The sequence below is a fragment of the Anastrepha ludens genome, chromosome 3 (genome assembly GCF_028408465.1).
Source record: "Anastrepha ludens isolate Willacy chromosome 3, idAnaLude1.1, whole genome shotgun sequence".
Lineage (NCBI taxonomy): Eukaryota > Metazoa > Arthropoda > Insecta > Diptera > Tephritidae > Anastrepha > Anastrepha ludens.
In genome coordinates this window covers 121,464,387-121,477,429 of record NC_071499.1, presented here as the reverse complement: position 1 = coordinate 121,477,429, position 13,043 = coordinate 121,464,387, and the positions used below count along the sequence as shown (strand labels likewise).

Genomic DNA, 13,043 nt, shown 5'->3' with positions numbered 1-13,043 from the left:
AACCCCTGCACTACCAAATTCATGCATTTAATATTACATTCAAGCAAACCTACTCTCCTTATATGGCTCACTGAACTGGTAGTGCCAAACGAATTTCTACACATCTGCACGAGTTGTGTAAATGAATGCGTGTTTGTGGGATTTCCTCCCTCAACTTAGCGTTTTTAACGACTCTGTGACTCACATGAAAATGGTGCATACTGTTTTTATCGCTTTTGGTGTTGCCACCTACGGCTTTGGTGAGAAAATCCTGCTGGCAATGGTATTGGCTAATGTTGGTTTTTTGCGTATGAAAGTTTAAATTTAATTGTTTTTCTTGTTTGGTGCTCGCAAAGTACCTACAGTGGTTGGGTTTTTTTTGTTATTTTTTATTTATTTGTTTTTATTTTTCTGTTTTAGTTTTTTTTTTGTTTTTGTAATATAATTGTATTAGTTTTACTTTCAAGTTTTGCCTTGCGTTTTTTCTTTCTTTTTCTATAAGCCATTTTGGCCTTTTCCCAATACATTCATCTCAGCTAATTATCTGCCATCTGACTTTTGGCTTTCAAACCTCGTTTTTATTGAACGTTTTTTTATTTTATTATATAATGTAATATTTCTCGTGATTCATACTTATACTCAGACGTGCATACATACATTCATACTCATGCATATATATAGAAATTTTATGTAGGTTCATATAAAAATATTTCAACCCTTTCTTCCATTCTTCTTTCTACATTATAGAAAATTGTAAAATTTATTATTTAATTATGAATATCGGTAGGTGCTTACTCGTGAAAATTATTTATCAAATTTCGTAAAAGTAGAAAGCTCATGGAAAAGTCATAAGAGGTTTATTATTATGAATCTCGTATGTTGTCTAAGTAAAAGACATCGTAAGTAAAGGTATCTCGTCTCTATACCTTTGGTCAGATGGGCTGCTCTGCAAAGAGACCACTCAAAAGTCACTAGGGCTCAGTGCGATATTCGGGAAATCATAGTTATTTACTATTCTATACTTATCTCTAAATCTCTTTCATATTTTGTGGCATCCAGTTAATCCAATCTCAATGATAATATTGGTCTAGACAATCCACATATTCCCGAGAGGAAGGAGTCTTATATTGCTTTTCGTAAATCTCAGTGAGTTCAGCATTTGACGAGTCAACTCAACGTAAACGCGATATACTCTACAGGTATTTGTGGCAGTCAATCTACTCTTGTTAACTATTCTAGAAATTTTCATTAGTTTCTTTGATTTTACGCGCATATTCGCCTGCTTCCTAGTAGCCTCAAAAAAGTCAAAACAGCCTATCACCTAAAACATTTTGAGGGCATACTCTGGAAGAAGTTGTAGGAATCCACCATAAAAGTCGTGATATGTGAAGAGGTGCTTGGAATTGGTTATGGCACTCGCCGAATGCCTTTCCGGTAAGCAAAATCTCACACCTTAACTCCCAATAAACCGAAAACGTCATTCTGACAGCACTTGCTTGGTTTGGAGGTTTTAGCGTTGCAGCGATTTATTACCTTTTACTGATTTTGGGTAAGCAGGGCAGTGTTTATTTATTGAGCGTTTTGACTTCAAAAAACCACAAATCGGACAGGCTTTTGCTGCCGGGAAGCAGCTGCGCTACTACCTGGTGGTCGGCGAATTATTAATCGTGGGCAGAGCAGAGTTTGAATGGCTTGTAAGCATATGCCAGTTGAACTATTCGTTTCGTAAGCCTAGTGAGAATTATAGGAATTAAAGCAGGGTAACTCAACGATGCTTATTATGCGACTAATAATCATTTCTTTAGAAACTGCAGCAATTTTTATCAACATTTTCGACCACGAACCTACCAGAGGGTGCCTCATTTCTACGTCCATATTACCACCAGAACGGTATCGATGAAGTCACTGCTTTGTCCTCCCATTCGGTACACACTCAAAAAAAAACTTCTTCGGTTCAAGTTAAAACGACTATTGAAATGAGGAAATATGGGAATGATTTGGCGCCTAAGAAAAGGCATCCTCTTTTCAGTATCTGATATTTTCTCAAAAGGAAGAAAAAATGTTTACATGCTTTCGAGAAAAACTTTCCCGATTTAAGGAATTTGTTTTTATGTTTGTAATAAATTTTATGCTTGAAATAGGTAATATTTTGCTAAAAGAAAATAAAAATATTACTCATTTTAGAGTAAAATTTGCTGGAATTACGGAAACTGTTATTTTGTTTCTAGTAAAAATTTACTAAAAGAAAAATAGCTTTTTTCTCAATTTTAAAAAGTCTACCTGAATTTTCAGATTATGAAATGTTTTAAATATTGAATAAAAATGCAAAAAATTTGGTTTTAGTTTTTTATTTTTGAAACACAAACTGGAAAAATTCATTAAAAAAACTTTTTTGGCCGTAAGAGTTTTTCATTGTTAACAATATACACATGAATTGGTGGATAGTTTAATTCATCTGCTCTTATAATTCTAAAATTTCCGCTCTTAGGGCCTACTTTAAAAGATAGGTAGTGATTTGTGTACCCTAAGATATTTATAAATTCACAAAATAAAAATATTTTTTCATTTATAATGAAAATTTCGAGAACTTGGTATGATACAAAGTTTGGATTATAATTAAATGCAATATAGTCTTTTTTATAACTTGTGCCCTTTAGTTTAAAATTGGAATAGCAAACGCAATTACTGATCACGTCGGCAGAAAGTAAATTTTTGATTTCGTTAAAATAAAACGACGATTTTAATTCATATTTTTCTGCGCTTAGCTTGTAGGTATCATATCTAAAATTATAGATGGTTTCAGAAAAGTTCATAGAAAACTTTAATGCAAGAGATAGTGTTATGTTTTTTCTAGAACAAATATTTTTTGTATACGATTTTAGCTCCCTATGTTTTGATTCAAAAGGTAGTGTCCATAGGTCCTTCAATGGGCCCGACTGTTCAATAATTCTACAATAGTGGGTAAGAAAGTGATGTTTTGGTTTTAAACTATCGTTAAAAAGTTTTGTATATTCTCTGTTATGAAAAATAATGTGTGTTCGTAAGTTATCTATATCTGATTTGTTATATTCAGACAAAACTAATAAGTCCAGAAGTTGGAATTGGTTAGTCACGAATTTCCACAGTACATCGTCTTCTTTCACTACATCTCCTATAATTAATGGAAAAAAATGAGCAAATGTTAACATTTCTCTCCCAGAAAATTTTAAATTGGACGATTTCAAGTGGTGCGATTGGATTGGTGGAGATAAGTTTCCAATTTCCGTCTCGCCATATGCAAATGTCTGTTTACGAATATTTAAAAGCTCTAAGTCAAAAGTTTTGATTTTAATATAATGCATGATTATATTAGAAAAGCCATATTTAAATATTCCCTCAAAGATATCGTGCAGTATATCAACGGAGAAATTTTCAGTTACGTGGAAATTAGAAATATTGTTAAAAATAGAAAACTCTTTTATTCCAGTATTTTCGAAATCGTTCATAGATATATCTTCTTCGTAATTTTGCTGATTTCTAAGTTGTTGTATCTAAGATAGGAATGAAGAACAATAAATTATCTTTTATGTAAATAAAACTCACGAATTATACCATTAAATGTCCAAAACTCTGCTTATACTGAGGCCATTCTTCTAAAATTGTATTTAAATTGGCATCTTTTTGTAGCATTTGTCGTCGCACAGCAAAAGTCGCTTCCCATTTTAGTTGAACTTCATCGAATGGTTCAACGTTATACTTTAACCATGATTTTTCTTGAATGCAATCTAAATGTAATTTTTTTATTAAATGAAGGTTACATTAAATGCAGATTATAATATTTAATAATCTCTCATTTAAAATTTAAATTAAACCAAAATATACTCATGAGTTAAGAAAGCCATATCGTCGTTGCGATTGCAAAACTGCATAAAACCAAAACGAATTGACCAAAGAAACTGAAGTTTCACGTACACTCTTTTGCAGAATTACTATTTGTATATTGATCTCTGTCATAATATTAATAAATTATAAGTTCAGTGAAAAAATTGAGCTATACTTTTGTAAAAAATCAGTTTTCTCTTCCTTCACCACTTATGTAGTTTTGTATATTGGATATACGCGGTATTGCTTTCGCAACGACGGTATATGTACCTATGTACATATATACCTGTTACGCAAGAATTAATCTCCGTTCCTTTTGTTGTTGGTTCTACATCTCTTTTGGAAATAAGACCATCCCGTCTAAGTTTCAATAATACACTGTGGTACTTATCATACAGAGATCCACCTGGCTTTTTTCCTTTCTTATGAATGTAATATATATACTTTGTCAATGAAATCGAGGTTAGAAAACTTTTTTTTAATAAAAATTTTAGGTTGTGATCAGACTTTAGATTCACTCGTAAATAAATCCACAATTTTATTGGCGAAAGCTTCAAATGTTTTAGGGTTTGGATGTACTTCAGCAGAAATAAAATAATTTGCAACTGTTGCCGCTAGAAGTTTCCTATACTTTGGAGTGAGACACTTTTTTTGCGCATAGTATTTCAGGATTTGTGATCCACCCGCCGACTTACTGAGTATTGCTTCAAAAGATTCCTTATATGAAGTACAGAAATGTATATTTAAAATAAATACATAACTAAAGTAAAAGTAATAAAAAAACATTTACCTCGCCACGATATTCATTTGCCAATAAAGCGCATGCCTCAGTGTGAATGGCTTGTGTTTTTATTCCCTAGTGAAGTAAAACGAAGATTATGAATTTTTGCATGCATATCTGTATGTGTGTATATGCACAAAATAACAAAATACCTGTTGCGCTTGCCAATTGAGCAGATTATGCTCAAAAATTACCCTTGGTCCAAACTGCGATGTGTCGATCAATGTATCCAAATGGCTTGGCTTTAGGAGCTTCAATGATTCCTTAGTTAGACCGCTTTCTATAATTGAAATGATTAGCAATAACTAAAATGAGCAAAACAAAATATCCATAAACTTACCAATAAACACGTTCAAAAATGGTTCGCCTTCCAACTCAATTAAAATTTCGTTTAATTCATCCATTGCGCGACAAAATATAAAATCACGAAGAAGAAAAACAATCAGCTACGTATGTTCGTAAAAGTTCGAAGTTCGTGTAGTTCGAAGCGTATGTTCGTAAAAGTTCGAAGTTAAAACGATGGAATTAAGGGTTGTCAAATGTTTTGATTAAAAATGAAAAAATTTTAGGAGCCTTGTTATAATGTTATAAAACGCTTCATATATATGATAACCCAAATTATGCATGACAATCATGTTTTATTTCTAGCGGTAAATTTCTGGCTTGTTATCATTTTCTTCTAGCTGAAATGAGTGAAGTATAGAAATACAAATGTATACCTACATAAGTATGATCATGGGTATGATTAAATTTAAGTAATGTGCGTAATACATACATATGAATAAGTGAGAAAGCGAGCACATATTAGTGCTCAGGTTTTAATTTCTCTTGTTCACTTATACGAAAACGAATTTATAGACAAGTTGGTACGTAGATGTGCAAAAAACTTCCAATTATTTTGTTGGTGAATTTCGAGTGCTTTCTGTCAAAATGTGCACCTTCATGTAATGTTTTGGTCGTTGCGATCCCCCAACTTTTGTTTTGTTGCCAATTGTGCCTTCTTATTTTTAACGGCATGGGCTCTTAAGGTGTCTATAGGTTTTGGTAAATTACTAAAGAATCAACACTAAAATGTCGAAAGATGTGTCAACAATGTTAGTGCTGAAAATTTTGTATGTGCGTTTATTCATCAAAACGTAAAAAATTTGAGTTAAGAGTTTCGCAGATAATAAGTTGCTTGGAAAAAGTTAAATTTCTTTCAACTTTCTTAATAAGCAATGTTCAATCGCTCAAGAAATTGCACATTTTCAAAATACATTGAATAATTTTCAAGATTGAAGAAGTTATCCGAAAACATTTCTTATTGGCAATTGATGGCAACAATGATATTTTACTTAAAATAACAAAGAAGAATGTAACATCAAAATGAGGACTACGGGTTTATGTTTCAAACACATTTATAGTCATTTAAAAGAAAAAATACTCAAAAGCGATAAAATTTAATGAATTTGGAAGAGTTCAAAATAAAGAATGGTTTTCTTTATTTTAGGGAGGGAATTTTTTCTGAGTGCAGTGTGTTAGGCCCATAAAAGCACACATTTTTTGACCGTCTGGTGGGACTTTTCAACTACTGAAATTTTTTTTAACTTTCTTTCCATTTCGGAACGCTGTAACACACAACTTGCTTCGACAAACACAGAATTGTCATAGAACCTTTTTTGAGGCGTAATCTCGTCTTTAAAATGCTGTTTAGCATGGCCGGATATAGTGTACACATCGTGCGGTATAGCTCACTAAAGGCATCTAGCAAGAAAAATAATTAAGAGCTTCTTAGAGCCAATTTACGCAGTGACTTTTCACCTTGGGTGACATTTCGCTTTCATAGAATTAACATTTTCGCGTTTTTATTCAAGTGCTATTTGGGCTCGCGCTCAACGAACGAATGACCAAAGATAATTGTTCGCTTAAACGTCAAAAACACGCAAGGAAAGTAGCAAACAAAAAGTCATCGAGGAAATGCACGCAGATTTTTGAAGAATTCTTTAAAAGTAAATGTGCAAAAAACTTAAGGTGAAAAGTCATCGTGTAAATTGGCTCCTATGCCACCTAATAGTAAACGGGTGGGGATGCGTAGTGCATCGATCTAATCTGCTTAGTTGTGAACGGCGCACATAGGTAGATTTTGAAGATTTAGGCGGCCAAAAATATTTGAGTGCATATATCGTCTTAAAACTGTTAATAAATAGAAATTTATAATAATTTGTTTTACTAATCGGTTAAATTAAAAAAGGAAATGTATTACACTGTGTAACACTGAAAAATACCTTAGCAGTAAAGCTCCTTTTCTTGTAGTATGACAAGAACTGTCATCACTTGTTTGTATCTTATTGTGGGCTACACATTGACTTTATACAACAAATCTTGACCTTTCCCAAAGTAAAAATAGAGCCCATATTTCACTACTATTTGCATAAAAGTTACCTTAATCGATTTTGAAAAAATTGTTTTATACATTATATAATAGAATAGAAAAATATTTACAGATATATTTGTTAAAAATACACCAAAAGCACAATATATATGTATATACAGAAATTGATTAATTTATTAGTTTTCGCCTTCTGAATTAAGGTGTTCTGTCACATCTTTGTCCACATATTTAAAGGGTACGAGCAGCTTAATTGTGTCTTCGCTAAACGACTTTGATGCTTTTTTCTTTCTTCTGCGATGAACTGAAATACTGCTCAAAAAGGGGTCCGAGCTTAACAACAATCGATGGTATATGTCGCGATTGCACTCTTCACGAGAAAACTTCCGTGCATAATTTTCTCGATACATCCAGAAGTGCTTGTTGCGCGCCTCTTGAGCCTCCTTTGACAGTTGTCCTATTGGTAATAATGAGTTTTCAATTATAGCAGCGCCATGGACTAGTATCTTGTGCATTGTGGGTGCAGGGCCGTGGCGAGAGTATTCGGGCCCCTTCAAATTATGTCTAATTCATATAATTCGAATTACTCTCGAGTCCGGGCCCCTCTGAAAACTCCGGGCCCGGGGGAAAAAGTACCCAATCCCGAAAGTCTTTGGATGTTGCTTTACACAAATAACATTGGCTAGTGGATCTGGTATCGGTGGCAGCATTGCAAACCTTACCATCAATCATCGTCATCTTAAAAATATGCCGGAAAACAAATTTATTTCCTTGCAGCTCTATTTCAGAAGCAACTAAGTTGTTTACTGAGGATTCAACAAAATTTATTTCTTCTTTCGTGACGTCTATACTTTCTTTGATAAACCTAAATCTTATCGGCCTACAGAATCTAGGAGATGACTGAGAAGGGTTTTGCCAAACAATTTTTCTGTTTTCGTTTCCACAGGTGATTTGTAGTGGCACAAAAGAGCTAAGAAAAATGATGGCATCCGAACCAGAAGTGTCCTCAATTTTTTGTTTATATTTAGCTTGCTGGGAACCATCGCATCCCCACTTGCATATTATTGTAAGAGAATTTCTTTCGTCCTCGCTTAGAGTGAGGAGCACCTCCTCTAAATACATTGATAAGCGCATAATTGTCTTATCGATGAGGCTTTGCAAGTCAGTTTCTGCGTAAGAACTAGTTACCCGTATTTGCGTTTGGTAACATTCTTTTTTAGCTTCTAATAAGCGATCGTAACATGGATAAAGATAAGGGTTTGCATTACGAATTATTTCATATTGCTCTCCTGTTAAGTCTGCTTCTACAAACATAGCTAAGGCTGCATGTAGTGTCAATATATTACCTCTCCCTGGGCTTGTTGATTCTTTGTGATGGTGGTGATTCTGCGATTTCTTTCAGAATTCGTGAGGCGTCCCTCTGCCCTTTTGCTAATAGAGTGGATTGCGCAGCATGTATAGGGTTATTCAATAGGTGCGCTTCAACTTTTTTCCGATAGGGAGGGCGAACGACGCAATATTTTTTATTTTTCGCTTGTCATTTGTAAACTTAATTAGTATACATTTCATCATGGAACGCTACACACTTGAGCAACGATTGCAAATCGCGCAAATTTTTTATGAAAATAATCGTTCTGTTGCTGCTACTTTAACAGCATTACGGCCATTTTACGGCCCATTTAACAAGCCGTCCTGTTTTGGGATTATGTGAAGTCATTGGTCTACAGTAACAAGCCGGTGACGATTTGTGAGCTCAGAGCCAATATTGAACGCGAAATTGCTGGAATTTCGGCCGATTTATGCAAAAGAGTGATCGAAAATTGGGTTCAACAATTGGACTTCGTAAAACGTGCACGCGGTGGTCATACAAAAGAAATCGAATTTCATACTTAAATGTATATGTTCAAACTCGATAATAAAAAATAAAAAAATAGTTAAAAAAGTCAAACCGTTTGTGTTTTATTCAAAAAAGTTCAAAAGTTGAGGCGCTCTTACTGAAAACCCCTAATAACTGTATCTTCTACCATGGAACGGACTTCTTCCGTTTTCCTACGTTTACTTCGCTCACTACACTTTTCGAATGATTTCAATGGACGGCCAGGGCGAAAATGTGACTTATTTGGAATTTCGATTGTTCCATTTAACCAAGACTGGTTAGCTTTTAGAAAAGCGTCCTCATTTCTTCTGGCTTTAGTCCACTTTTCCTTAAGCTGTGCTTTAAAATAAGAAAAGCTTTTCTTAAATGTTTGCACATATTCAGCTGAATATGCATGACAAGACAGCAGGTTATCTTCTAAGAAATCCAATTTTTCCGCCAAAGATGTCAAATTCTGCCCTTGCATTTGATTGTAGAGATATTGACGAGTTACTTGTCTAGTGCCTGATGAGCTGGCAATACCTAAGATAAGCAAAATTGGCTTAGAAATCAAAACAAATGCAATAATTTTTATATTGACGTTAGACAAGCGTGTATCAAACCCTTTATATGACCCTCTATCTGCAAGTATCTGCAGCTAACTTTTATGCACGTGGCGAACTAATTGCACCAGGTATCATGTTCAACTCTAACTTTCACTTGGACGGACTTGGAAATATACCAAACCGGGTTTTCAAAACCAAAAAACAAAAATAAATTATACCCTAAATGAAATAGGCACCACTTATCTATTTATAACTATTAAAATCACAAACACCATTAACAAATGATAATATTCACCTGAAATATCATAATCCATCACGATTACTCAGCTCGGTAACTTAAATCCGTAAATATTCACGTTAAAACATACGATTTTACAGCGGTTAAACAAAAACGATAACGTGTGTTTCAGAAATAGCTATGTTTTGATTAACTGACAGCTAATGCAAAGTATGGGATTGGCCTTAGGAGGTTGAATTATTGTTCCTCAGTCTATTTTCAAGTTGTGGGAGTGCTTTTTTTTGTAGTTGTGACAACTTTCTGAAATCCAATTATGGCCGCCTAAATAGCTTAAATCTACCTATGTGCGGCGTTTCCTGGAACTACTATGCGATGTTTTGCCTGCCTGGGATTAAACAATATTTATCAACATAATAATTGGCGCTACACCCTTTGTTAGGTGTTTGGACGATTTCCGCTCCTTATTAGTGGCGTGTGACTTGATTTTTTTCCACAAACGGAGGGACCTACAGTTTTATGCCGCATCCGAACGGCTGATGATTTTTTCTGTGTAGCTTTGACATTCCAGAGTTACACTCGGAGGTTTGCAGTAGCCTACCGAATGACGAGGGGTATTAGAAAAAACTTTGTCTATGGTTTGGTGATTCATGTGAAAGCTGAAGGTCACTAGTTAGAACCTTTGCCATAAAACCATTCCAATTTACCAGACTTTACCCTCACCACCATTGCCTTTTGACTGCGAGTGAGCTCGGTTACTTCTTGGGCGATTTCAACCGAAAATCGAAGGGTTTTAATAAACTGTATAAATTTGTATTCACTTTTAAAACAAAGAAAAAATCAAATACTATTTAAATGTTGTAAAAATGTAAAACCGATTAAAAGAAATAGCTGGCATATATGGCTCTGTATGCATTCTTCTCTACTCGATTGGCAGTTGAGTCATAGGCATTTCGAATTTTCGCTTAAGGTGACTTACATTTCTATTAATTGAAACCATAACGTCATGCTGCTGAGTATACAGTTTTTTTTTGTCTTAAAAATAAAGTATTGGCAAAAAATCTCACGGCATTAATTAATGCTTGCCATGCCACTTAATTCATTAGTATTTTTCCTAGCCATAACCAATTCGCCAGCAGCAGTGTGCACGCCCACATCTAAACGAAAATTTCTCAATCGAATCACTTAAGACTAAAACTAAGCAAAAACTGTTGATTGTCTTTCTGGGACTTTCATTGACTTCAAATGACCTCAACGCCATGCGATGACCTTCGCTCGTGTTGTGGTAGCACTGGCTGATTGTCGTAGGTGCAATTGTTGCACTTCGCCAGTAGCTGAACTATAAAAATATTGGTGTATAAACTCCTAAACTCGCTCATCAATTTGGATTAATCATGATTAGAGCGAGCGAGGGAGAGAGCGAATGGATGATGCCCACAAGCGCTTGTGTCAGTGTTGTCATTTTAATAAAAAACAAGAAACCAAAAGCAAAAAAACCAAGAAAAATGTACGGAATGGTGATGACATGATGGTAACAACCAATGCGACTAACAATTGGACAGATGGTCAATCAAAAAATAGCACTGATTTATAGAAAGCTTAAGTATTTGACTTTTCTTTCACTTGGTTTTTAGCTGAACACCAGCCAAAAATGCTCGCACGTATTCATTTGGGGTAAAACACAAAAACCAAAAACAAAAACAGAAAAGCTAGAGGAGACAAAAGCAATGAGAATGACCAAACATTTTATGTTTAGTACTTAAAAAGAAACAAAAGTAAAACTTAAGTATAAGTTCAGTTGCTGTAAATGTAAAAAACTTTGTGAAAAAGTTTGTGTGAAAGAAATACTAATTTTCTATATATTTATGCTTCCAATTCCAACTAAAGTCTTGGTTCTCTTATGTGTTAAATGCTCCTTTAAAATTTGCCAAAGATTCGAAATTATTTTGAGATATATTTGAGATTTGAGGCCGCTGCAGCCGAATGAGTGGGTGCGTAACTACCATTGCTTGAAACACCAAAATTATAGGAAAAAGTTTTTTCTAATATCGGTCGCCACTCGGCAGGCCATACCCACCTCCGTGTGTATTTCGGCCATGAAAAAGCGCCTCATAAAAAACGATTTGCCGTTCGGAGTCGGTTTAACACTGTAGGTCCCTCCATTTGTAGAACAACATCAAGACGAACGCCACAAATAGGGGGAGGAGCTCGGCCAAACACTTAACCGAAGTGTGCGTGCCCATTTTTTATTATTATTATTTTTTTTTTTTTTTTGAGATCTATTAGAAATAGAATCAAAGAAGGTTTGCACTTCGACCTCTAATGTTCTTTAGTGCCCTCCACTCATACAAAACCAGTTCTCTCAATAAACCTATACACGCAATAAACCTGGGGGCTGTTTTGGGCTAAACGTATATACCTCTCTTCTGGCCATACTAGATCGCGATGTCTACTCCTTCTCGCTATGGCATTAGATTCAAGAAAATGAAGGAAGAGCTGGGATCCTATTAGTAATGATGATATGAGGTAGATGCGGCTGTGCATTCCTAGTAGCTTAAATTTCGGTATGCACTCAAGGTCTAGTTAGGACTTAACCTCAAAGGATAACAAAGCCTTGAATGCAGCTTGACTATTGCTCAGAATAGCTCTGCGGGCGTTTCTCTCATTCTGGCGGTTTCTTCGTAAAATTGATCTCAGATGGTAAACACCTCCGCTTTGCTGATGCTGGGAAAACTACCCATGGCCATATATCCCAGCGCCTATGCCTTCGAGCCTTTTCGAGCTATCTCTATACCAGTGAAGGGTACACCCTTAGAGTTTCCTTTTAAGAACAGCGTACTCCACCTAGATTTAAAGCCAATTGAATATTGAACTTCTTCTCTAATATTATGATCTTAGTGACTTCATCTTTGGGGAATTGGGCAAGCGGGAGCTGCAGGCTTAACGATTCAGGTCTACTTGGCGTTAGGCATACCCATCAGCTATAGCGAATATCTGATCCTTGCTTGCATATCGCATAGCGTCGAAACCGAAAAGGTTAAACTTGAACTTGTCTGGCAGAATCGTTAGAGTGCAGCTCTGCCTGAATGATCTTGCGGTTACTCAAATCCAAATGCAATCAATTCCAGACCAATTTTGTGGTTGCTTGATCAATTTGTTTTGGAGACGATCACAAAAGTCTTCTGTGAAATGTTAACGTACAGATGTTGATGACGATGATGTTTTCTGTGAACTCATTTCCATTGTTTATGAAGGTTTCGAATCTATTTTGTAAACTCATGCGTCTTCCCAGACGGTGATTTCTCTATAGCGCTTGTGTTTCTGATTTATTTCTCATGCAAACTGTGTCGGTTCCGCACATAATTCTTTAAGAAATCTCCAAAACGAGTCCTTCATTT

General features: G+C 35.1%; 2 protein-coding genes across 2 annotated transcripts in view; one reads left to right on the top strand and one right to left on the bottom strand.

Moving 5' to 3' along the window:
- Nucleotides 1–13,043, top strand: part of LOC128858947 (serine/threonine-protein kinase minibrain) — a 133,263-nt gene that overhangs the window by 58,200 nt on the left and 62,020 nt on the right. The window lies entirely within an intron of this gene.
- LOC128858949 (uncharacterized) lies at nt 4,242–5,046 on the bottom strand. Its single transcript, XM_054095562.1, has 4 exons — nt 4,962–5,046; nt 4,774–4,901; nt 4,631–4,696; nt 4,242–4,557 (listed from the first exon to the last, which is right to left on the bottom strand). The coding sequence occupies exons 1-4, from the start codon at nt 5,023–5,025 to the stop codon at nt 4,342–4,344; spliced, it is 474 nt and encodes a 157-aa protein (XP_053951537.1). The 5' UTR covers nt 5,026–5,046; the 3' UTR covers nt 4,242–4,341.